Here is a 27857-nt window from a genome sequence, read left to right on the forward strand (position 1 = left end):
AAAGTATGTAAATAAAAATGATTGAATCAGGAATTCTAGAGAAGAGCATTCTTACCTACAAAGACTAGATTATTGTAATTCTCCAACATTACATCCATGTACAATGCCCTCTGAGCACAATCTAGACATTCCCATTCCTCCTTCGAGAGATCCACAGCCACATCTCTGAATGTTAACAGACTCTGCAATAGAAAAATACCTATACACCATTGCTGCTGTAAAAAAAAAAAAAAATGTGTTCCTAGATAAAAGACCCTAAAGAATTAGAGACACTTCTGTGACACAGATGAGGCATGGCAGTTGTTCAAAGACAAAGTTTTCCACAGGGCTACAGAACTGTGATAGATGTTATCATCGCTGCTTTCCCATAGACAATGCAATGAACAACTTACTACATTGCTTCCATTCATTCTCAAGGGCTCTCTCCTGCATGAATTTGCTGATTTTTCTAAGATGTGAACAGCAGATAAAGGATTTGCCACAACCAGTACATTTGAAAATGGTCTCTGCTATTTGGATCCTGTAATGATTTTTAGTCCTTTGAAACACAGTTTGGTCCCCAGAACCCTGGTGGTACTACACAACAGATTTTTACCAGCAATTCTATGAGATCCCAAGCTCACTTCTGAACTATACAGACTGGATATAGCCTAACACACTAATTTGTTCAGGTAATTATACCCACATACATAAACTAAAACTGAAATTTAATTATACTAAAAGAGTAAAATGGTCACAGTCTATATTATATGTTCTATCTCTATGAAGAGGATGACATTAATAGTATCACAAGCAGCAACCTTTTTTTTGGTTTTTCGAGACAGGGTTTCTCTGTGTAGCTTTGCACCTTTCCTTGAACTCACTTGGTAGACCAGGCTGGCCTCGAACTCACAGAGATCCTCCTGGCTCTGCCTCCCAAGTGCTGGGATTAAAGGCATGCGCAACTACTGCCCGGCACAATCAGCAAACTTTTAGGGAATATTACACACATGTGAGGTCCACTAGCAGAAATTTATGAATTATGTGTTAATATCAAAGAAGATTCCCTGGGTCAGTCTCAGATGGTAAACTTATAATGAGCAAAACTGAACTGTGCTTCCAAATTCTCCAATCCAGCTCAACTATGGACACTGGATTGATCCTATCTGTAGCTGGGCCACACCATACTAAATTCTGACATGTTCAGTTGAGATCCTGAGACCTACGTGCAATGCTGCAACCTTTCTAAAACCAAGATGTAGAGTTTGGAATGCATAATCCATATAAGAATAAAAGTAAGAGTGTCTTCTTTAAATAGTAAGGAATGTCACATCAGCACATATATCCAATATTCCAAACAAGACATAGACTCAAATATTTGGTGCAGTTGTTTTATGACAAAATTTTCATAACCAATAAGTAAATAGAAAAGTCAGAAATAGAATATTATGTAAATTTTTCTAAAAATTGACATAACAGTACACATAATAACAATTTCATGAATTCTATATGGTGTTTCACTACAGAACAGTTAGAAATACTGTGTAAAAAATGGAACGTGTGTGACAATGCATCCAGATCAAGTAGAAACATCTACTCTGATTGAAACAAATGTACTAAGTTTTGTGAGAATCACACTAATTCTTCATTAATTTTGAACTCATGAGATTGGATCAATGGAAAACTCAAATCTTTTCATTTCAACTTTATTCTTTGCTTCAGTATTTGAGCTTATCATCTAACAGGATTTTAGGTTACATAGTTAAGTGTCATTTTTAATTCCACTTTCCTTTCTCAAAAGCTAAAAGATGCAAGGTTCTACACTATCTGCCTCACGACTATACAACAGGAATGGAAACTGTGGGATTAGAGAAATGGCTCAGAGGTAAAGGCACTTGCTCTTCCTGCAGAGAAATCTAATTTAATTTTCTCTACACACATGGCAGCTCGTTAACAGTGTTTGACTCCAGTGCAAAGGCTTTGTTTTGAATTGAACTCAGGAAGGGATGCAGGTGAATAATGCATCATGCTGTGAGCATAAAAATATGAAGAATACACATATACTTAAATAAAATGTTATTCCTTCCATCATCCATACTCTCTAGGGTGCTGATATATTTACTGTTGGGATTCAAGACAGTGAATCTCTTCCAATTCTATTTTTCATAAATTGCTCAGTGATGTCACCAAAAAAAGTCCATGTATTTGCATGTCCACATTCATAAGGCTGGTTCTAGAAACCTGACCTGGCACATGAGAACTTCTTTCCTATGTAGATACTGGCCATCAATATATTCTTTGAATACCATTTGCAATATATTCTCTTTCATAATGTCATGTATTCAGTCTATGAAAATTTATGTCCTCAAAGTAAAACATGGAATGAAAATATAACGAGAAAAGGCTGTGCTATGTATGTGAAAGATCTACAATCTTACTCTTGATTATCAGAGAAAAGAAGATAAATCATAGAAAACAAACACTTTAGATAACATTACCAGAGGTAGAGAATTAAAGTCTTCAATGGTTTCAATAATAAAAACAAATTTCAAAAAATATAAACATGACACTGACCTGGGGAGCGTTTCCCAGAGAAGCGTTCATTGTTCTTGTTGTGCTTCTCTGCGTTTCTATTTCTTGAACAAAATCTGGAATTCTTGCTGAAATTTCACATCAAGGTATCAAAAATACAAAGTTAAAATTAAATCAGCTCTGTTCTGAACAATGGAAAACCACATTAAAAGATCCTTAAATCAAAATGATACCAGAAATCTGTTCACATTCCTGTACACAGGAGAGCACAGAAGAATATATTTAGAGTGGAGAAAGAAAATGACTATGGGACGGGAGAGATGGCTCAGTGGTTAAGAGCACTGACTGCTCTTCTAGAGGTCTTGAGTTCAATTCCCAGCAACCACATGGTGGCTCACAACCATCTGTAATGAGGTCTGGTGCCCTCTTCTGGTTGGTCATACATGTATACATATCAGTAAATCTTTAAAAGAAAGAAAGAAAGAAAATGACTATGAACCCGAAATCACTAGCTCCTAAAATTAGAGGAAAAGTATACATAGAAAAAAAATCGGAGTGAAATTAGCCATGAAGACACGCAAATACAGCATTTTATGTAGTAGCATGAATCTTTAAAGGTCTTATTAATAAAAACAGACCCAGGAGCCAGATATTGGGGTGAATGCTGAAAGATCAGAGAAACAGAACAAGCCATAGCTAACCTCACCTCGCCAATTCCTCAGCTGATCTCATTTCCTCAGACTGGAAGCCTCTCAGTCCTCATCCAAATGGATCTCAGCTGAACTGCTGCTAAAAGCCTCAAAACTTAACCAGCTCTAGTTCCTGGTCCTCATGCCTTATATACCTTTCTGCTTCCTGCCATCACTTCCTGGGATTAAAGGCATGTGTCACCATGCCTGGCTGTTTCCAGTGTGGCTTTGAACTCACAGAGATCCAGACAGATCTCTGCCTTCAGAATGCTAGGATTAAAGGTGTGTGTGCCACCATTTCCTGGCCTCTATGTCTAGCGGCTGTTCTGTTCACTAACCCCAGGTAAGTTTATTAGGGTGCACAGTATATTGGGAAACACAATATCCCCACATCATGTAAGGAAATTGACAAATAGAGAGTTGTGGGGTACTAAACTATAGCCAACGCACAAAACCTGTAAACTACAATTTCTACCTAGAAGGAAATACATTAATACTAGTAATTTTGCCACCAAGAATACTAACAATAAAGAAAAAAAAAAAAAGGAAGGAAAAAAAGGAAGGAAGGAACTAACTCACATAATACCAAATCCCTGTGATAAGAAATTCCCAGTAGAAAACTGAAATGCCATTAGGCAAACTTCAACAAATTTGACGATAAACTTCTAAAGGAAACAGGAAGAAATGGAACAAAGGTCACTACAGTAATGGGCAAGTGTGTCATACCAAGGCTAAGAGTAAAGAGAAAAGAAGAACAGTATTAGCAGGAAAACTATAAGGAGAGGAAGATGCAGACTCCCTATTCTTTAAAGATTTATTTATTTATTATGCATGTACGGAAAAGAAGAACAGTATTAGCAGGAAAACTATAAGGAGAGGAAGATGCAGACTCCCTATTCTTTAAAGATTTATTTATTTATTATGCATGTACGTCTGTAGGCCAGAAGAGGGCACCAGATCTCATTACAGATGGTTGTGAGCCACCATGTGGTGCTGGGAATTGAACTCAGGACCTCTGGAAGAACAGCCAGTGCTCCTAACCACTGAGCCATCTCTCCAGTGCCCCCATTCTTATTGAATCCAGAGCTATAAGAGTGAGCTAGAGAAATCTGAATAACAAAAGCAAATTAAGGAGAAATGGGTAGGAAAGAAAGGCACCAAAGTCCTTTATAATGAAGATGTGATCATACGCACTTCTCCCTACTCTGTGTATTTCTGGTAAGTAAAACAAGCTCTCGTAGTCCAGTGTCGTTACACATAATGGTAAGAAACTTAGAAGCCTGTTCTCTATAATTAGTTTACTGACAGGGCAATTTGGCCAGACCAGGAGTCTCTGTGGATAGATCACAAACAGGATTTTCACAGTTAAACTCGAAGATGAAATTACAAAGTGTCTGGCTTTGTTAAATGAAGGTCCGTCAGATACTGAATTGCCCTGTGCTTCCAACAATGGCAGCTGATAAGGAGACTCAAAGTGTTCATCTGCTCTGACCCCTTAGCAATTAACACTTTGTATGATACAAGATATCAGGCTCAGTTAACCAACCGTCTATGTTTAAGTCCTGATATTTACATGATTAACCGGAAAAAGCTGTTAAACGACTAACCATGTCAGAGAAAAACATCTTTATGCCTGGTTACAGTGAGAAAGGATACATAGATGGCCAGAATTACAGGGAGATGGCCTAGCTTCATAGCACAGAAGAAAAAAGTTACAAGGTCCCATCCCTGCTCTGGCTGCAGGACAGAAAATGTATTTTTAAATCTGAAATGCTTTTTTTTTCTGCTAGCCAGCCTTTGATGAAAGCACTGATGCAATCCTTCTAAATTCTTCGGCTTATCTCCTTAGGAAGACAGTGTAGAGGCAGAAACCACCCCCTTTATACCCACAGTTGCAGCCACCCACTATCAACAGCAGGCAAGCTTATGCTGCCTGTGTCTCTTATCACTTATACAAGGAATGCTTTGAGACCCTGACAAGAGTTTTCTTTAACCTTTTTTACTGCTAAAAGTTGCTGATAAATGTGTATATAAGCTGTGAAGAAAAAGCTGAAGTAGAATAATAAAAGAGCATGACCCAAAAAGTTTGTGTGTGAATTTATTTCATAATAAATAAAGTCCCAAATTAGTTTTCACTACACTGTGGTTTATTCTATGAACCCTGTGTATAGTCTTGGAGCTGGACTCCATGGCATACTTTATATCCAAACTTATAGGACACAATGAAAGTGGTCTTAAGAAGGAAGTTCATAGCACTAGGTGCCTACATAAGGAAACTGGAGAGACCACATACTAGCAACTTGACAGCACACCTGAAAGCTCTAGAACAAAAGGAAGCAAGGTCCCACAAAAAGAGGAGACAGCAGAAAACAAACTGAATACTGAAATCAATAAAATAAAAACAAGGAAAACATTACAAAGAATCAATGAAACAAAGAGTTGGCTGTTATGATAAGCTACACAAGAGGTCTTGGTGGGTTGGGCCAGGGTGCCCCAGGCAAGAGGGAAACAGACCATGTGGGCAGCAGCATGGTGGCAGGTTTCTCACACCAGGCAGACATGACATCCACGTGGAGAGTTTTATTATGAAAGGAGGAAGGGAGAGGGTATAGAGAGATGGAGTGAGAGAGAAAGAGAGGGGGGAAGAGGCAGAAGGAGGAGTTTTTTCTTAATGGAAGCTTTTATGCAGAAAGACGTCGGACACTGGGCAGCCCCAAGGGATGTTCAGAATGCTAACATTGGTTCTTTAGGAAAAATCAACAAGATAGACAAACCCCTAAGCACACTAACTAAAAGAAGTAGAAATTATGTCCAAATTAACAAAATCAGAAATGAGAAGGGGGACATATCAATAGGACCAAGGAAATCAAAAGAATCATTGGGTCATTGTTTGAAAACCTATAGTCTAATAATTAGAAACTAAAAGAAATGGGTAGTTTTCTCAATAGATATCACTTACCAAAGTTAAATCTGGACCTACAATTTAAATAAACTGTAACCCCAAAGGAAATGGACGCAATCATTAAAAGTCTCTCAATGAAAAAGCCCAGGGCCGTATGGTTTTGGCACTGAATTCTCCCAGACACTCAAAGAAATGCTAATACAAATACTCCTCCAATTACTACACAAAATAGAAACAGAAAGAACAGTGCCAAATTCATTTTATGAGACCATAGTCACCATCAAACTGAAATCACACAAAGAGTCAACAATGATAGAGAATTACAAACCAATTTCCTGTAGGAACAAAGATGCAAAAATGCTCAATAAAATACTTGCAAACCAAATCCAAGAAGACATCAAAAAGATCATCCACCATGATCAAGTTGGCTCCAATGCAGAGATGCAGGGATGGTTCAACATATGAAACTGTCAATGTAATCAACCCACCAGATAAACTAACCAAAGAGAGAAAACAACCACATGACAGTATCATTAGATGCTGAAAAATCCTTTGATAAAATCCAACATCCCTTCATGACAAAAGTATGAAGAGATTAGAGATACAAGACAACTACTTAAAATAAAGGCAATTTATAGCAATACTATAGATAACATCAAATTAGATGGAAAGAAACTCAAAGCAATTACACTAAAATCAGGAAGAAGACAAGGCTGTCCATTCCCTCAACATCAGTTCAAAGTGGGACTTGATGTTCTATAGGAATAAAACAACTGAAATAGATCATGGAGAAACAACTTGAAAAGAAAGAAGTCAAGGTATCATTATTTGCATATGTCTTGAAAGTATGGCATAGAGGGCATGGCAATCACTGCTGCTTGACAAAGTTCCTCTGTGGTGGACCCTAATAAAGCATATCTGAGGCTCAGAGGACAAAGCCAGCCACTATATTAAATATAGAGGTCAGGCAAAGGTAGTACACGCCTTTAATCCTAGCATTCAGGAGGCAGAGTTCCATCTGGATTTCTGTAAATTCAAGGCCACGCTGGAAACAGAGCCAGGGTGGTGGTACACGCCTTTAATGCCAGTACTAACCATGGAGGTCTGTACAGACAGACAGGAAGTGATGTAGCTGGGTGGAGAAAGGAAGTACGAGGGCAAGGACAGAAACGCGTATAGGTGTGGGTATACAGGAAGCAGCACTCTTTTAGGCTGAGGATTTCTATCAGTAAGAATGTGGCTGCCTTCTTTCTGCTTCCCTGATCTCCCAGTTTTTACCCCAATATCTGGCTCTGGGTAAGCAGCTGGAACTGAATTTAAGTGTTGCAGCATTAGGAAGGTTAAGAACCAGCATTCTAGAATCATTTCTAGTGAAACAGAATGTGCCAAAAGCATTCTTATCTCATTTGCACTTTCATTGTTTTTAAGTTTTTTCTTTAGATTTTCTATGTTAGCTGATGGGTATCAATGTTTTGCAGAATGTATGTAAGTGCACTATATTTGTGCCTGGTGTGAACTGTGGTAAGAAAAAGTACCAGATCTCTGGAATGGAAGTTATAGATGGTTATTAGCCTCCACATTGATGCGAGGAAATGAACCAGTGTCCTTTTCTAAATAAATAAGGGGTATTAACTGTTGTCTCACATCAAAAATCCCCCAACCATTCCATTTCCACTGTCATTTGAATCCCTCAAACCCTTATCTTAATACCACCAAACTACCTGGTATATTTTGTAGTGTCTTATTTCACTCACCTTCCAGGTATGTAGGTTCTGCATCAAAAGTGAGCAGTTCTGGCATAGCAATGATACTGCACCTGAGAAAAGAGATTCTTCAGATTCTCCTGGATTTTCACTCACAGTACTGTGCAAAGTAAAGAGAAAAAGAACATAAAAGGATTTTACAAATGATTCCCCAATCTAATCCAGTATCAGAATACTAAAAACAACTAGGGACCATTATCTCTTAGCATAATTTGAGTCCTACCACTTCTGATCACAGCTCAATCAAAACACAAGGGTGGAAATGGAACTAAATGATTGTGTTGACAGAATTATACACCACTGTGTTTTCAAATTTATCATAGAAAAATAATAAAGACTAAAATATTCTAAAAGGACAAACATGAAGTATATAGTATCATGCCAACATTTTTTATAAGGCCTCAAGCCTGAGGACCTTCAACTATGAAGCTCTACACACAGAACTTTCTTAACTGCCCTAAAGTCCAAACACAGCCCTTCCACATACAGGCAGTCTCACTCCTCCCACATAGTAAAGATCCCAAGCTCTAGACTTGAAACCCCACCAACCCTCACCCTGGAAATCTCCACATGGAAAGCTCCACCCCCAGAAACGCTATATCAACCCTATCTTCTGCTCAGCTCTCTTGCCCAAGCAGAAGCACACACCCTCTTGGGTTTTTCCCTCCAAATAAAACACTTGTGAGAAGTTCATTATGTGGTGTGACTCTGCAAGAAAACCTTTCCCTTCAGAGCTTTAACACTTGCATTGGGGAAATCTTCTCTGTAGGATCAGAGTTATAACACTTGCACTGGGGAATCCTTCCACATCAAAGCATTAACAGTTCCAATTCAGGAAAGCTTTGCCCTCAGAGCTATAACACTGCCATCTGGGAAGCCTTTCACTTCAGAGCTGTACACACTGATGCTCTGATTGGGACAGGGTCTCTTGGCACCTGCCCTCCCCCTCAGGGTCTAAGCTGCACTGGGACCCTCATCTCAGGTCCACCTGCTACAGACTCACCTTTACCTTCTAGCTCACAAAGTGCTTGGCAAACCATCCACCAGAGGCAATTCACTGTATTTCCCGGTAGATGGAGGTTCTGTTCTACTCAGTCCCACAGCCATTCAGTCCCAAATAAACACACAGAGGCTTTTACTAATTATATACTGTTTGGCCCATTGCTCAGCTTATAACTAGCTAGTTCTTATGCTTAATATAACCGATAATTCCTGTCCATGTTTAGCCATTTGGCTTAGTAACTTTTCTCAGTCCAACATTCTGATCTTATTTCCTTTGCCTCTGGCTGGAGACTCTGTCTCTCTGCCTTTCCTCTTCCCAGCCTTCCCCTAGTCTAGTCACCCGACCTACACTTCCTGCCTGGCTACTATCCAATCAGCCTTTTATTAAAGCAATAGGAGTAACAAATCTTTACAGCGTACAAGAGCATTATCCCACAGCATTTCCCCTTTGGCTGGTGTAAATGCTTCAGTGAATCCAACGAAGCGACTATGGCTCAATGAGCTCCCCACTAATACTCTAGGAGGAGAACATACCTCAGGCTTCAGGACTATGGCTGGCCCTCTCCTGATAACCCTTTCTCCCCCCGCCCTTGGAGCTACAATCCTACAGTTCTTTTAGAGCCAACTGAGCTATCACGCCCCTTCTTATCCTCTTTTCCCATCTCCCCTTTGGTGCTGCCCATCATCCCTAGCTCCTCCAGGCCCCTGTGGCTTTTGTGACTCCATTCTCCAGAATTTTTGGGGTGAGGCCCCTCTTCTAGAGCTCAGTTTTGACCTCACCGTCTGCACCCCTTGCCTTCTGGCTTCGGTGAAAGCCTTGGTAGGCTTTCGATGAAAACCAGGTCTCTCCAGCTAAGACAGCTAAGTCTGTGAGCCCTGCTGAATGCAGTAAGGACACATTGAATAGGCTGGGTTTTCCTCCAGTCCTGAGTCCTTGGGGATACCTGAGACAACAGGCTGCAGTGACATTTTTCCTCCCAGGCCTCTCTCATCATCCATGGGAAATGTCTTCCATACCTTCTCATTCCCCATTGGGATGTCTTTTAGAAATCTCCAGCCTTAGGCGGATCTCTGTGAGTTCAAGGCCAGCCTGGTCTTCAGAGCTAGTCCAGGACAGGCTCCAAAGCTACAGAGAAACTCTGTCTTGGAAAAAAAACCTTTAATCCCAGCACTCGGGAGGCAGAGGCAGGCGGATCTCTGTGAGTTTGAGGCCAGCCTGGACTACAGAGTGAGTTCCAGGAAAGGCACAAAGCTACAGAGAAACCCTGTCTCGAAAAACCAAAAAAAAAAAAAAAAGAAATCTCCAGCCTTTCTACCCAATACCCAATCTGAAGTCCCCAAATTTACTTGCTTTTGCTATCAACTTTGGCCTTAGACAATCAACCCAAAGGGCCGCCTCACAGCACCCAAGAACCTAGAACCCAGAGGAACTTTCAAAATACATAAAAATTGTAGTGATGCAAGCTGTGGAGTGCTGAAGACATACAATGGGATATCAAAGGAAAGACTATGTAGATGGAGTTTGATACTTGGCAGAGATTTTAAGCAAATCCTATCAAAATCCTTCATGCATTACTTTAGGAAATACAGAAATTACCCTAAAAGACACAGAACTTGAAGGAACTAAAGGATGCTCCCAAAACTCTGAATGCAAGAGAAACCAAGTAGTTTAAATGGTTCTAACTAAACACCATAGTAAAATTATAGAAATGAAATCACTTAATATTGGTTAAAAGAACACAGCTAGCGATGGGAATGAAAGACAGCAAGCATCACTCCCATGGACAGTCAAATAATCACATACACAGACTTCCAATGACTACAATAGGATAATCCTGAGATTATTCTCAGGGAAATTTCTAGAATCCCCGAGATTCTATATAAATAGAATATAAAATAGAATGTGGCAAAACCAATTTGATGTCCTGTTTATATTGTAACTTGTGTACTTCCCCATCCCTTCACCCCTTCCTCAGACCTTCTAACATACCTGGATCCTTTGCTAATAGCTCCTTTCTTTTCACCATCCAGGGTTCTCTGTTCTGCTTCATGGGGGGGGGGGGGGGAGAAGGACAGACCAAGCAATGTGAGACCTGCACAGGAGAAAGAGATTCCTCAGAAAACACCTAGAACTTTTCATGAAACAAAAACAAAAGACACTACAACTGTCAAAAGAATGAACACGAAGGAGAGAAAATATCAAGAAAGTTGTCTCTCTTTCTCTGAGGATTTCACTTTACTCTCTAAGATTGAGACTCATTCAGACACTGCTATGGGATGGTCTTTCTGTAATGCTGTGAATGTGTAGCTAGCTACTATTGGATAATTAAGAAGCTGCTCTGTCCTACGGCAAGACAGGTTATAGCCAAGGGGGGAAATCCAACAGAGACACAGGGAGAAGAAAGGGGGAGTCCGGGAAATGCTTAGAGCCGCCACGTAAAGCCATGAGACACACGGCCATACATACATGTAGGGCCCTGGCCTCCCAATTTGGGTAACTGTTGCCTGCTTGCGGACCTTGACCTTGATGTCCTCCCTATGCTGATTCTCTGCCCATCTCCACCCTCCTGAATGCTTAAGGGAAGTTCCTTGTCTGTGTGTCGTGCATTTGGGCATTTACAGCTTAGATGTAAGATTGTAAACATCAGTATCGAACTTCTGCCCTCCAGGGGTTCTCCCATTGTGCTGTAAGCCTATATTTAAGGTTTCCTCCCTCTTTCAATAAACAGCATTCGGCATTTTGCTGGCACGAATGACCCGCTGTCTTTTGTCTCTGTTTTTCTATCCACAGCCCCTCGCTCGGACATGGTGAATGGGTGGTGGTAGCATGGGCATTACCACAACAAATGGAGGTTCCACCAGTATCCGAGAAAGAAGGGATGTTGCTGATGGACACCCAGGTAAGGCTGGCCAGCATTTTAAAGAAAAAAGAGAAGGTAAGAGTGAATTGTCATGGGTGCAATAGGGCACCGAAGTGAAGAAAGGGCAAGATAGCTGAAGATTTCATGAAAATAAAAAAGAAATCTTCCCAACAGAGAAGAGGGAAGGAAAGGAAATCTCCTGTTAGAAAAGGGAGAAAAATTTTAATCAAGAAAAAGGACTTTTTCCGGTAAAAAGGGAAAAAAATTTTGAAACTGGGCCTAAAGATTTCGGGGCCCTGTAGAGGAAGGATGAAGGAAAGAGAAAAGCCTCTTCCCAGTGGTAATGGAGGAAGAAAAGGCTCTTTCCGATGTAGAAGTTTCAGAATAGCTAGAGCTCTGAACTCTTTCTGCCTGCCAGCGCAGAGCGGCAGCATCTGAATTACAGGAAGTCGGCAGGTGGGCCTCAATGATGCTGGTTGAAGAAGCAAGCAAGCCCAGAGGTTAGAAATTTTGTTGTCTGTTTGCTTAATTTTGGTTTAAATGGTTTTTATTGTTCCCTCAGAGTGGGAATAATTCAATATTTAGGATCCCTTCGTAGGACATGTTTTTCCCTTAATGGTGGGAACAACTCATTATTAGGCAGTCCCTTCATGATAGTAGGAAGTTTAAAACGGGAGTGCGTGTGTGTGTGTGGGGGGGCATACCCAGAGTGGCGGTGGACAAAGGCATATGCTGCAGTGGCACCCCAGATGGCCTGGAGCAGCGGGTGGGCAGTAGCCCAGAGGCCAATGAGGGGAATAGACTCGCGGGTGGACAAGCAAGCAGAGGCCTAAAGAGGGACAGGCGCTAAAAGTTTAAACAGGCCTAACTTCTGGTGAAAAATGGTTTTGGTCAGGACACGGAATGGTAAGTCAATACTGTTTGAATTTCCAGGAATATTAATCATTCAGTGTATAAAGGATGTTATGTTCTTCTGATTGTCTTAATAAATGTTTGGATGAATGTTTGATTCTCATGGTAGATAAACGAAAGGAACTGAATTCATAATTTTGAACTATATATTAGGTATGTTCTTGTCTGTTGATCATTACTGAAAACTTGGCTCTGCTCTTTAAGTTGCTTTCTAGAATTCTATAGAAATATAACACCTAAAATGGATTGGGTTGTTAGCTTATTAAATAATGTTGTTGCTAAGATAAACCCATAAAAAAAATCTCTTACTGATAAAGAGGTTACAAAATTATTTTTTCAGTAAATAAAGTACAGGTAAATTGTTTGGTCCACATTGTTAATAATTGTCTATTTGCATTAATGTGTTACTTGGAATCAATAAAAAAGGATCTTCTTTTTAAGATTTTATAAAAATACTCTAGAAAAGTATTACCTAAAGTTACCTCTTCAAATCCTAAGGAGATTGTATTTAATGCTTTTATAATTGGCATATGTAAAAGGGACCACAGAAATAGAAGCTGGTGATAGAATTGCTCAATTATTATTGTTTTCATATTTTAAATGCAAAATGGTGCCTATATGTAGAACTGGAGACTTTGAAAGTACAGGAGAAAAGGTGTTTTAACAAACAGTTATCAATGAAAACAGCCTAAATTAAAAATAAAATTATATGGGATTGAGATTGAAAGATTATTGGATTTGATTCTGGTGCTGGATATATCTAAAATTTCACAAGAATCCTGAGATCCCAACTGGCCTCTACTAGAAGTCAGGAAAATGGAGACTATTACAGGATCTTAGAGCTGTAAATAAAACCATGCTTCTCATGGGAGCAACACAGCCTGGTTTGCCTACACCTGTGGCAATTCCTAAACATTGGCATTTAATTGTGATTGACTTATATGGATAATATTTTATTGGCTGCTAAAGATACAATACTTGTTTTTGATGCCTTCTCTAAATTACAAGAGGTTCTTAGCCTGGCTAATTTACAAATAGCCCCAGTAAAGTTCAGGTATCCTTTCCCTATCATTATTTGGGTCATGAATATTTTGTTTTACTCATTCACCTACTGGAGTGTTTTGGCAAACAGGTCCTATTCTATGGGTACATTCCCCAGTTTCTCCAGCAAAAACCATTACTCGTTATCCTCAGGCTGTTGCTCAGATTATATTTAAGGGAATCAAGATCAGTGTTCAAACTTTTGGTAAGGAGCCAGATATTGTGGTGACCCCTTACACTCAGTCTCAAATAGCATGGTTGCAAGCTAATGATAATATGGCCATACTGACATGCTCCATGCAGGGTCAGTTTGATACTCACTACCCCTCCAATGATGTATGCCAGTTTTTTAAATTGCATCCTGCCATATTTCCCAAGATAGTACAGATGACTCCTATTCCTCAGGCCCATGTGGTATTTACTGATGGCACTTCACGTGGTTTTGCTGTGGTGGTTTCTGGTAACATAGTAAAGAAAATGAAAGTCCAGGGCACTTCTGCCCAGATGGCAGAGGTACAGGCACTGTTGCTTGCTTTACAGATGTTTTCTGATGAGAGTGTAAATATCTATACTGATAGCCAATATGTGGCACATGCAATTATGCCTTTAGAGACAAAAACCTATAGACTGTCCCAAAAACCTATATACCATCCATTTCCCCATATTCATGAATATTTATTGCAAGTGCAAGGACTTATATGGTCCTGCTGACATAACCTTTATATGGGTCATATTAGAGCTCATACCCAATTACCTGGACCTCTAAGTGAAGGTAATCAGAGGGCTGATGCCATTACACATATGGCTGTCACATTAATTTGTTCTGCCTTTGAAAAGGCTATTCAGTTGCATCAACGTTATCATCTTAATGCTGGATCTCTTCGTAATCATACTGGCATAACCCGGGAACAAGCCATCCAGATAGTTAAATCATGTCCTCTTTGTGCTGAATTTTTACCTGTTCCTCATTTGGGAGTTAATCCTAATCATGTGTGGCAGATGGACGTCACAACGTGCCTTCCTTTGGAAAATTACAATATGTCCATGTGTCTATTGATACATATTCCTCTCTAATTTTTGCCTCTGCCCATTCAGGTGAAAAGGTTAAGGATGTTAAGAATCATTGTCTTCATGCTTTTGCTTATATGGGAGTGCCTAAATGCATAGACTGATAATGGTTCTGCCTACAGCAGTATGGGATTTTCAAAATTCTGCCAAAATTTTTCTATTGTTAATAAAACTGGTATTCCTTATAATCCTCAAGGACAAGCTATAGTAGAACGCTGCCATTGTACCTTAAAAACATATATTGCTAAAGTAAAAAGTGGGGAGCTAGGGGCTCATCTCTCCTCTCCACATTCTATTCTTTCCCTTGTTTTATACATTTAAAATTTTTTTATCGGTGGATTCTGCTGGAGTATCAGCTGCAGATAAGCACTGGAGGGCTCTTGTTGCAAATCATCCTCTGGTGCAATGGAAGGATCTTTCTACTGGCACTTGGAAGGGACCCAATCTGGTGTTGGTGTGGGCCCGGGGATCTGTTTGTGTCTTTCCTCAGGACAATGAGGTTCCTCTTTGGGTTCCTGAGCACTGTGTGCACCCCGTGGCTGCTGCTGAATCCCAACATGGCAGAGGCTCTCCCCTTCCGATGCCAATGGGGAGTGAGAGCTCAATATGGCCAGCCTTGGCAAGCGTTAATGTAAGCCTAGGAACTGTAGTCATGTGGCTGGATTCTTCAAAAGGTAATGTATGGTAACTGCTTTTTCAAGTATGTTTGAGAACTGTCACCCGGACACCTTGGAGATTAAGGATAACCCTGAAGGTCACTGACCTTCATTTGTTAACACCACCATGCCAGCTAAGCCTTTTTCATTTTCGAAATCCTCTTCAAGCTGGTATAGTACCTACTTTTCAGGAGTGGCTCTGTGCAACATTTATTGGCCTCCTGAAATTCATTTAGCCTCCTTTGAAGATACCTTAAAATTTGTGAGCCTGAATGTAGCCATTATGATACCAATAGTTCTGCTCCTTGTTTGCTGTCCTTTTTAATTTATGGTTCTTAGTTGTTCTTTTATAGAGCTGCCAGCTTAAATTGTGCTGGGATCAAGAAAAATGGCCCTTGGTGGTTCGTGTTCCTGGAGCTGTGTCCATGCCAGTGAACTGTGGCAGTTAGACACAGATGATGCTCACACGTTCCAGAAGAGAATTTGACATCGCTGGTACCTTGTTGCTGTTATAGTGGTGGTGGCCACTGCTGCTATTGTTTCTGGGATTGTCATTTCACTACAGCTAGCACAATGGAGACCCTGGCAGCAAAAGTAGCTACCATAGTTAATTACTCTTTCATTCTATTGGGCATGATAAATTTAATTCAGTAGTTATATACATTTCGATTGGCTTTGAATGTTATACATTTATAAACTCAGATTCCATTTGCTTTTGGGATACCATCTTACAAGGACTCAAATTTGCAGTAAGGCTCACTAAGGAAGGGAATGGCTCAATTGCCTTTAGCCTACTGGCTATGGGTGGGTTAGGACTTCTGTTGGTCTTTTCTGTGTCCCACAGATTGCAAGGCCAGTGCCAATTTGAGATCTTTGGCAACAGTTAATTCTACAGCTCTCACATGATTGAGCCTGTATGATGAGTATTCAGAGATGGGTAATATCTGGGGGGCGCTCACCAACCTAAGACAGAGTGCCTGTGTGGCCAGGGCAGGTGTCTCCATGACCGGTAAGGTGACCTGCTGATGTCCCATGCAACCTAAGTCAGAAACTCATTTTTTAGTAAAAAGGGGGGACCTGTAGGACCCTGGCCTCCCAATTTGGGTAACTGCCACCTTGTTTACTGACCTTGACCTTGATGTCTTCCCTAAGCTGATTCCCTGCCCATCTCCACCCTCCTGAATGCTTAAGGGAAGTTCCTTTTTTTTTGTGTATCCTGCATTTGGGTGTTAACAGCTTAGATGTAAGATTGTAAACATCAGTAGCAAACTTCTGCCCTCCAGAGGTTCTCTCATTGTGCTGTAAGCCTATATTTAAGGTTTCCTCCCTCTTTCAATAAACAGCATTCGGCATTTTGCTGGCATGAATGACCCACTGTCTTTTGTCTCTGTTTTTCAATCCACAGACCCTTGCTCAGACATGGGATAGCACAGGCGCTACCGCAACACATAGATTAATAGAAATGGGTTAATTTAAGATGTAACGGCTAGCGAGCAATAAGCTTGAGCCACAGTCCAAACAGTGTGTAATTAATATTAATATTAAGCCTCTGAGTGATTATTTTATAAAGAAAGCTGCTGCCCGAGAGGGTCTGAGTGAGACCAAGAAACTGCAGTCTACAAAACACAGACCACATACTTGCAGAGTAGTTTTCTCAGGAACCCTGAGGCTCAAGGGAGCCGGCAAGAACACTATTCAAACCGTCAGAATCCAGACCGCTGCACTTCTCCAACAGATCTCTGCAGAACCCCTGTGAGCAGGGTCTAGGCATTCCCCCTCCTCCCACGCGAAGTCCACAGTCACAGCGCTGAATGTCAACGAACCCTGGAAGAAGAAAGGACAGTTTAGCCCTGTGTGCATGAGCAGAGTGCTCTTCTTCAAGCAAGGAGACATTTTCCTGATACAGGTGAGGGATCATAATTATTCCAATGAGGCTTTCTCAAATTTTGATTCAATTTTTAATGAGTGTGCTAACTATAAAATACTGTGGCCTGACAGACTCTCACACCATTCATCTTGGGCTTGTCTGGAACGAAGATGTGACATAAGAACACAGCATCCAAAGACACGTTTCTGAACGCTGTACTTACATCCCAGACTGCATTTATCTCAGAAGAAAAACCAATGGGGAGTAAAAGGTTTGCATCATGTCTACAACCATATGTGTGGGACTCTATAAAATACATTTCTGTTTAATTATATTTGTACTGGTTCCTCGTGTAATTCTTATCTGCTCTCTGAGAATGTCTAGTCTCAGGGACAAAGTCCTCTTGAAGAGGCAAATGGTAAAACGGGAGCTTGAAAGCATGGGTGAACTTAAATTCCAGGAGCTTTGGAACAGCCACCACAGCAGAAAGAACTCTGTTAGCAAACAACAGAAAATGAAAATACTCTACTAGGTTATTTGAAGAATTATTTTAAGACAGTCTGGCAACTGTCAGACAAGTGGAAATAATCACGCTAAGATCCACTTCCTGGGATCTCAAACTTACCGACCACACAAAGATTATCAACAGAATTTGGAAAGCTGTGTCTGTAAGGATAAAGCCGCGGGAAACCGGGTACCTCTGGAGGACGGCCATGGTGGTCAGGAAGAGAGCATGCCATGTGCAGCAGGTCTAGGGCCGGAGGTTTATTGGGGAAAGAGGATGAGCAAAAGAGCCAAAGGCCGACTCGGAGTGTGGACATGACAGAGGCAAACAGATAGAGAACAAGAGAGAGAACACTTGCGCGTGGCCCATAGGGAAGCACCCAGCTGGTAGTGAGTGGAAATGGCTGAGCCTGGCTGCAGGCGATGTAAACTACCACCTCCCCTGCCACCGACTCCGTCATGGGCGGCGAGAGCTGAGTGTCCTTCTGAGCAGCCTCCGCGGGCACCCCGGTCCTTCCCTCCCGCGTCCCAGCCCCGCAGCTCCTCTGACCTGGGAGGTTCCAGGGCCGCCGGGCTGCGGTTCCCGCCACTGCGCTGTGACTGTGACTTTCCCAGGCCGCCCGCGCGGAGACTGCGGCTCCGGGAGACTTCAGGTCCCGACCCCCGGCAGCGACTGCAGCTTAGGGTCGCCTTAGGGAAGTTTTCAGGTCCCCAAATACCCAGCTGTGTGTTCCTCACCCAGGGACTGACCACTGGGCTCCCGGAGTCCAACACAAAATGGTGAAATTTCCTGTAGCTTCAGGCTGGTTCTATGGACCTTCTCCTTGCCCCCGCCCGATATGCACTGGATTCCCGTTACGTATTTTCTCTAAACTTGCCTACCAGGATCTCTTTTTCTTAATTACTTGAACAATTCTCTCCCCTACACACACACCCCCAAAAACTCTTTTCCCATAAATCATTCTCATCATGCTCTGTCCCTGCCCCATCGGGACCCGTCCCTCCCACGGGGTCTCAGGCTGCCTTCCCCACAGCTCCAGCTGTCAGGCTGCCCTGGACCCGCTCTGCACAGCCTCCCCACATGCTTGCTGCCAGCCTGGACCAGAACTGCACCTAGGAGGACGCTGCACCCCGGTATCTGACCCCCACAGTGAGTTCTCAACCCTTCAGATACAAGTTATCCGGCCTAATTTCTCATCTTGGGAAAACATCCTCCGAGGTTATAAACGCACAGAAAAAGACAACAAACACTCTAAATTCCCAACACAAATTAAAACTAAGATAAAAAGCATCTGACTCGAATCATAAACCATACCTGTAACCCCAAAGGAGAGCAATTTAAACGATATCCAATATACAGAACTCAAAAAGATGAATCATATTCAAGGAAGTAAAAGCATGTAGAGCATGGGAATCAACTCAAAGAGGATAGGAACAAAATGATTCATGGGCAAGGAAATGATGGTAGAAAATGAGGACACTGTAGGATATGAAAATGAATTCATTGGTTAAACATACATAAACAAAAAACCAAACTGAAATGACAAGAAGTGAAAAATGCAATAAGCCTAATAATAATTCAGAGGTCAGTCAATCAGGTAGGAGGCAGAGTATCAGGCTTGAAGACAGGGCTCCTTATGAGCAGCTGTGGAAAGCCTGGCAGTTCCAGTCCTGCCCATTTCTCAGTGGCACCTCTCCTCTGACCTTGATAGTCGAGGACCTCCAGGATCCAGTTCTGGCCTGCTCACTGATGATGGGTGACTAAAACCAGGTCCCTCAGGGAACGGGGGAGTTTCCTGTCACTCTGGGCAGGATATTTAAGTGGGTCCCCCTGGACCTGCCCACTACACCACCATCCCAGTGGTTCCTCTAAACACTCATTCCTTAATTATTTTACAGATGCCACCCTGCATTTTTTTCTTTAACCTATAACTTTTCTGATCAGGTGTCCTTAACCCTCAGAGCCATGTCCCTCCCACTGGGTCTCAGGCTGCCTTCCCCACAGCTCCAGCTGTCAGGCTGCCCTGGACCCGCTCTGCACAGCCTCCCCACATGCTTGCTGCCAGCCCAGACCAGAACTGCACCTAGGAGGACGCTGCACTCTGCTACCTGACCTCCATCATGGGTCCTGAGCCCTTTCAATACTAGTTAGTCTGCCTAACTTTTCATCGTGGGATGCCAGCCTTCTGGGATCAAACCACACAGTCAAATACCACAGACAAGGTAAATTCTGATTGTTTCGTCCCATTCTCAACACAAAATATTAAACATGAGACAAACTGTCCGTGACTCATCACAACCATGGCTGTACCCTCTAAGGAGAGTATCCTTAAAGGATATGCAAAGAGGGAGAATAGAAAATCCAGAGTCATAATCAAGGGAGTCAAAGAATATAAAGCATGTGAATCAACTCAGAGGATAAGTACAACATGACTGATGGACATGGAAACACAAGCAAATGGCTGAAGGAAATGAGGACATTGCAGGATCTGAAAACTGAATTTAATAAATACTAAGAAATACCAAGAAAAAAAACTTGAAATGAGAAATGCAGTAATTGATTGATGGTAATAATCGATGGGCATGAAAACACTAGCCAATGGCTCAAGGACAGGAAGAAAATGTAGGAAATAAAAACTGAATTCACTCAGTAGTTAGAAATACCAAAGAAAAGAAAAGAAAAGAAAAGAAAAGAAAAGAAAAGAAAAGAAAAGAAAAAGAAAAAACTGAAATGAAACAAGAAAAGAAAATGCAATGAACCCAACAATAACTGAAACACATCAGGTAGGAGACAGAATATCAGGCTTGAAGAAAAGGTGGAGGAGCTGGATGGCTCAGTCAAAAAAATGATGAATCAAAAAAGTTCTCTTTGCAAGTAGCACTAGTTCAACATAAAAGTGAAATTACAGCTGCACATTCTCCTGTTATATAAAATAGTCTAAATTTTAGACACCATAACTCTGGAGAGCTTTCCTGGGAAGCTGGAAAATCATTTCCATCACTACACAAATGAAGTGACACTAAAAAGCCATCTTTATCCTTCCCTCACGGACCTCCACTATTGGTGGTCAAATGTCCAGAATTACACTATTAGCAATACTGATCTGGGAGAAGACATTTCTTTTTTTTTGAGCTGAGAATCGAACCCAGGGCCTTGTGCTTGCTAGGCAAGTGCTCTACCACTGAGCTAAATCCCCAACCGAGAAGACATTTCTCAAGGAACTCAGGATTTGGAAAGGAAATAGGTGTCCCAGGAAGTCATGGTCAATCAGCTCACTGCTAACAGCCTGGTGTTGATTTCATCCTGCACTGTTCTGCTTTCACCACTAGATGGTGATATTGCAAGGTATATGGTCACAGCCTTAAAAAAGTAAGTTATGGGCTGGAGAGATGGCTCAGAGGTTAAGAGTGCTGCTTGCTCTTCCAAAGGTCCTGAGTTCAATTCCCACCACAACCATCTGTAATGCGATCTGGCCTGCGGGGATATGTGCAGACAGAATACTGTATACATAATAAAAAATAAATCTTAAAAAAAAAGTGAGTTACACCATGCCATCTAAGACTCTGGGAACATGCCTTTCCCTTTTCCGCTCTCTCTCCTTCTGCACTCTCCTCCCTGTGCGCGGTCTCTTGGTCTCTCTCTCTCCCTCTCTCCCCCTCTCTCCCAATAAAGCTATAGAAAGGTAAAAAGAAAAAAAAAAAGACTCTGGGAATATTGAGGAAGAGGCTATGGAAGGGAAATAAGGGGAAGAGAGGGACTGGGCATGACATGCCACTCTCCAGACTCCACACAACTATAGTAATCAGTAACCCAGAGCAAATGTACTCACCTGCACTGACCTCACTTTGACCTCACTAGCCACAGTCTAGGAAGGGGAGAGGCTCGCAACACCCCACCCATCCTTTACCTCTCACTCACTGTGACTATGGACAGTGAGCAATCACGGTCTTCAGTTGTGTTTCCTCTGCTGAGCTCAACCGCTCCAAACACAGCTCCAAACCCAGTTTCATAGGTGGCCCTGGTTAATCTTGGTGGATCAAAGAACAAAATGAACATAAGAGGTGGGGAATAAATAAGAGAGAGAGAGAGAGAGAAGGAGAAAGAGAGAAGAAGGGGGACAGGGAGGGAGGGAATGAGGGGAAGCCAGAGACTTGCCGCCACTATGGATGAGGACTGTGGGAGTAGGAAATGTGAGTGTACACTATGCGAGACATATCATGTGAAATGGCAAAATAATAATAAACTTGTAAATGACCACTTCAGTGTGTTCTTTCATTTTTGTGTCTTTATCTGGTTTAGTATTAGGGAATACTAGCTTCATAGAGAATCTGGAAGCCTAGCTTCATTTTTAAATCAAGGAACACTTTAAGAAGCTTCAGTATCTATTATTCTATAAAGTCTTGACAGAGTTCTGTGTTGAATCAATCTGCTTCGGGGCTTCATTATAATGGGGTGCATGAATTGCTGCTTCACTGCAGTTGCTGCTTAATCATCCATTTTATTTCAGGATGGTGTAATATTGGCATTTGGTACGAATTGAGATTTGTCCACTTCTGTTAGAGTTTCAAAACTGGTTGTCTAGAGGTCTTTAAAGTCAGTAGGCACAAGATATGTTCATATGCACTTATCTACTGATTAGGATGTGCAGCTATCTTGGGTACTTCTCAAGTCCTGTTGATAAAAAGTGTCCAGTGAACATAGTTATCAGGGAGATGGCAACTAAATCTCCCTTAAGATTCCACTGCACCCCAGTCAGGATGGCTATCACCAAGATAAATAACAAAGTCTGGCATGAATGTAAGGAAAGGAACAATATTATACACCGCTTTTAGGGGTATAAACTAGGGTGAACACTATGGAAAACAGGCTAGATTTTTCTCAAGAAAGGAGAAATAAAAGTACCATATATGCTACATTGTTTAGCCATTTATCCAAGATGGTCTCCTGGTTGTTCTCTATAGTTCTATATGTGCACCCATGCCCATCAGCACAGGCTAAAGAAAAGAGACTCCAGAATTCCCAGATCTCTTTATAGATTCTAGCTAAGAAATAGATTTTTCATTATTATAATGAGGATCATGTTTCTCTGGTGTGTTCTAAAGATCAAACTGTGCTGGCATTATTGTGACAAATAAAAAGGCAGTCCAGGACTGCAGGAGGGTGAGCCCACAGAAATACAAACCCAGACCTAGAAGTCTGTTAGTAGAGCACAGAGTTCTGAGCCCACGAACACCTTTAGATGATAGGTCTACCTTTTCACATTGTGGTACATTTTATTGTTTCCCTGCATATGCAAAAGAAAAATCAATGATGGCACCAGGTAATAGATTTTATGTATGTGCTTAGACTAAACACATTAGTGATTAATACCTTGTAACCAATGATGCATCCTTGTTGAGTCAAGAAAGAAATGTAAGCATTTTTTCTTAGAATCATTTAACTAAGAATGAATCCAAATTGGAATTCTATACTTGATGTTCTCTGTGCCTTCCATTCTGTCTGTTGCATGAATTTGAATCTTTGCCTTTCTGAAGAGTGTTCTGTGAATATCTCTATGTGTTAGTCTATTCTCTCTCTCTCTCTCTCTCTCTCTCTCTCTCTCTCTCTCTCTCTCTCTCTGTGTGTGTGTGTGTGTGTGTGTGTGTGTCTGAATGTGTCTCTCTGACCCTAACAAGTCTCTGTGCTCTGTCTTTATTGAACAGCATAGAAAGAATCACATGCAGAAGGAATGGGATACTTAACTAAAATCTTTAACAGAGTTTTATAAGGGATTAAGTCATTGGCTCCAACTGACACCATCTGATCAAGATAACAAACACTATCACAAACATCACTGTTTATCAATCAATACATACAGGTCATATTCATTTTAGAAGGTTAATTTCAGCCTCTGTGTTTGCTACTTTGAGCAAACAACACAAGTGCATTATCTGGGTCAGGGGCATGGAAAAGTCCGTAACCTAACACTATGGCTATGCTTTACCTTAGGTTATAACAGTTGACAACATGAGAAATCCAAGGAAAATAAGGTTTATTTTTACATTGTTTTCTTAAAAGCATGGTAAACAAAGAAGATGAATATACAGTAGCATAGCATGGTTAAGTCTCATATTTCCTCAGGATGTATTATTAACTTTGGCTGTGGGGTCCAGCAACAAGTTCTAGTCTCTTAGAAAGTAAGTTATTTTCATAATATTACTGGCTACTTAATGATTCTGACAATGGGCAATAAAAAAAACCCTACAGCTCAGCTCCATGCAGTACTCTTGCAATTCTCTGATGTTTGTAAGAAGAACAAGAATTGCCAAGTGCTCTTGTGTAAATATATGAAGGTGATCATAATGGAATCTCCAAATCATGAAGGAGATGGAGTCCCAGTTGGCCATCTCTAGTCACCAAATAAAGTTTCCAGTACCAGGACTAGGTTACATCCAATTGAGTTCTTGGCTAAAGGGGTCCCATGGAAATCCTCAAATGATCCAGGCTGCTGCCCAAAGAAGAGGTTGTTCCCCACAAAGTGACAGCAAGGTTCTAATACTGAAGACAAGACCCACACACTCATTAAACATGGAGAGGTGTAGCAGGTGCCTACATAGAACATTCACCACTATGTTCTAGTGTCCTTGGTACAGGAAAGTACTGTGTAGGTTACCAAAAGAGAACCATGTGCATTAACCCAGCCACAATTGGCCACATCTTTTATCTGCAATCTGTCCTGCCTACAAAATATTCTAAGACAATGATGGCAGAAAGCTTCTGGAGTTTGGGAGTAACCAACCATTATTCAATTTGACTCAAGGCCCAATCTACTAGATGGAACACATACCCTACACTGCTCAGGTGATCCAGAGACTAGATAGCACAGACACCTATGATAAAGCCAAATATTACTGGTCTAATTAAAAAAAAAAAAGAAAAGAAAAGAAAAGAAAAGAAACACTAGTAGAACAACTCCTAATGATGTTCTGCTGTACTCAAAGATCTGTGCCTTATTCAGCCATCAGAGAACCTTCCTCCTGCAGCAGCTGGGAACAAATACAGAGACCTGCAGCAAGACAAAACACAGAGAGACTTTGGAACACACAGCTCTAAATTGGATGCCTTCATCGAGTATCACAGCTGAGGGAACCTCACAAAAGAGGATGCAGAAAGAGTGTAAGAGCCACAGGGGACGGAGTATACCAAGAGGACAACTGGGCAAGGATCATACGAACTCAGAAACTGAAGCAGCAAGCACGGAGTCTTCGTGGGTTGGCACCTGGTCCTCTGTGTATATATTAATAGCATTGAGTTTAGCAATTCTATGGGATTCCTGGGTGTGTGAATGAGTGGGACTCTGATTCTTGTGTCTGCCCTTGGAACTCCTTTGTTTTTACTGATCTGCCTTGTCCAACATCGTCGTCGTGATTGTTTTTATTTTAGCTTATTATATTTAATTTTGTTGTGTTTTGTTGTTACCTCTCAAAGCCTGTGCTTTTCTAATGAAAGCCAGTAAGTGGACCCAAAGTGAGAGGAGGTGGGGAGGAACTGGGAGGAGTAGAAGGACAGGAAACTGTAATCAGGATATATTGTGTGAAAAAAGAATATTTTTAATAAAAGGGGGAAAAAGAAGAGAGCTGTCTTATAAAATCAATAAATTTCATGATGTCCCTTTAAAATGAGAATACCCAAACAAAATATGACTGGTGACTTTAATCTCTCCTTTTCTTTGGAAGGCTTCCCAACTCCGTGTTTTTCCTTTTCTTAAAACTATGGATTACGTATGTTGAGATTCTGAACAATTATTGCATTTGACAGGTTTCCATTTCTTTATAATGATAGTTTTATTTAAGTATGTGAGTGTTCATCTGCATGTTTTTCTGTGCTATGCATTGCATGCCTACATGATGGCCATTGAGCCCTACAGTTGGTACCAAACCTTTGGCATTGGAGTCAGGTACTGTCTTGAGCAGCGCTGCATATGGAGAGAATGAAGTTGGGTTTCCACGCATAAACAGCAAATGTTCTTACTGCACAGATACCTTACCAGCCACCAGGTTCACATCAGTGCTACACATTTGCTATGCAGCTAATAACTAACCTATTTTTTACAAATGAAGGAAAAATCATAAATGATACTATGTCTATGAAATCTAAAATCTTGTTAGACAACTGAGCTCAAATACTAAAGAAAATAGTTGAAATGTGAAGCTTCAAGTTTTCAATTGAGCCAATCTATTTAAAATTAATAAAGACAGTATAATTCTCACATAGTTAATACATTCATTTCAACCACAAATCTTTCTATTTCATCTGAACACACTGACATATAGTACATTCATTTATATCATTCTCAACATTCAGCAGTATAACCACATATGTAATTTTGAAAACATTATTTATCAGTAATCATTGTGCCTAGTCTTAGAAAAATTTAGAAAATATTAGTGCTGTCAAATGCTGATTTTTCTATTTGCTTCATGATTAACAAAATATTCCTATTAGTAACTTCACAAAATATTTGATTCTATTCCATGAGTGGGAACATTGTTTATATGCACTGAATTTACAGTCCCTACTGGTAAAAACAACAACAAACAACTTCTTTGATCTTTATTTATTCTATGGCTTCTGCATTCTGTATTCTCTTCATTCTGGAAAAAGTACACTATTGCCCTAGGGCTCAGAATCTCAACTGAGCATATGTTAGACTAGAACCAGGTGAGGCCCAGCTGCAGACAGGATTGATCCAGTGTCCATGTTTGATAAAGGTTAACAGCTGTAGAATTTAAAAACACAGTTTCACTCATCATAACTTTTACATCTGAGATGTGACACTGGGATGCTGATTGATGTCAACATACTCTTCCTAACAGTACAGTCCTGCCTCTGGATCCATATTATGTATCTTATATTCCCAACAAGTTTGCTGATGATGAGACCACAATACCAATGTAGAGTATAGTAAAAACAATACAGAGTATGACTATTCCAGAAAATATCTCTTATTAAAATTAACTTTCATGTTCATTTTATGTGGCTGGGAATATTTGGCTAAGTAAATATGTCACTGCTATCTGTACCCCCTGCCTATGGAGTTTAGAAGAGAGTATCGGTTCCTTTGGACTGGAATGGTGCCCTAGAGTGCTGGGAACCAAACCATGGTCCTCTAGAAGAAGAAGCCAGTATCCCTAACTGCTGAGTCATCTCTGTATTTAGAAAGCTTGTCTTTGACTAATATTCATACCTCACTTATATCACTAAAAGTGCCTCTAATTGCTTATATGTCTTTTACACAGGAAAGCATTTTGTCCAGGAACTCATGGTAAATGGGTAATTTTCCACGATAGGGTCTGGTGACATTCAAGGATGAGAATGTCTGGACTCTGCTCAGAGGGCTTTGTACAAGGGTGTCATGTTGTAAAGAAGTAAAGCAATCTAGTCTTTGTAAGTATGAATGCTCTTCTTACAGAGTTCCTGAATCATCCTTTGTATTTACCTACTTTGCGCATATTTAAACTCCCTGAACTATCTAGAGACTCCCAGAAATAAGGGAAATGCTGGTTATCAACATGACCTTTTCATGGTTCTTTACATGTTGTGTGTGCTTTAGAAGAGTAACCAATGTTATATACTGCCTGATCACTCCAGCCCTCTTATCTAGATTTTAATGAGAACTTCAAAGAAAAAGGAATATTCAGAGCAAGGAAATGCAATGCAGTATACATAGTTATTAGAATGTTCTGTTTTTACTATTGGATTAAACTATTCTATTTCTAATTTTAAAAATGGAAAGCTTCTAGATTACAGAAAGAGCTTTTGGTTGTGTGCATATTGTTCTTTTTTCTTTTATTATTTTTTGAGATGTGGTCTCTATATTTAGTTCTGGGACAGCATGGTTTTAATCATAGCACTAGAGAGGCTGAAGCAAGAGGATCTGGTCAGTTCCATGACAGCCCAGGTTAGTTATATAGTTCTTAGCTGACCAATACTATATATAACAATTGTGTCTCAAAAGCATACACAACAAGAAAACAGAGAAATTTCTTTCATATGATCCTTCAGAAAGCTCTTTCCTCAGAGTTCATTATTCCTCAGTTA

General features: G+C 40.8%; 1 protein-coding gene across 1 annotated transcript in view; it reads right to left on the minus strand.

Annotated features, from left to right (window-relative positions):
• The window catches only part of LOC118576651 (zinc finger protein 420-like), a 37889-nt gene that overhangs the window by 3881 nt on the left and 6151 nt on the right, over positions 1-27857 (minus strand). Inside the window, 5 exon segments of the mRNA XM_036176842.1 lie at positions 56-182; positions 2554-2639; positions 7857-7965; positions 10858-10960; positions 17044-17229. Of these exon segments, the coding sequence (XP_036032735.1) occupies positions 56-182; positions 2554-2639; positions 7857-7902 (259 nt within the window). The 5' untranslated portion in view covers positions 7903-7965; positions 10858-10960; positions 17044-17229.

The sequence above is a fragment of the Onychomys torridus genome, unplaced genomic scaffold, assembly GCF_903995425.1.
Source record: "Onychomys torridus unplaced genomic scaffold, mOncTor1.1, whole genome shotgun sequence".
Classification (NCBI taxonomy): domain Eukaryota; kingdom Metazoa; phylum Chordata; class Mammalia; order Rodentia; family Cricetidae; genus Onychomys; species Onychomys torridus.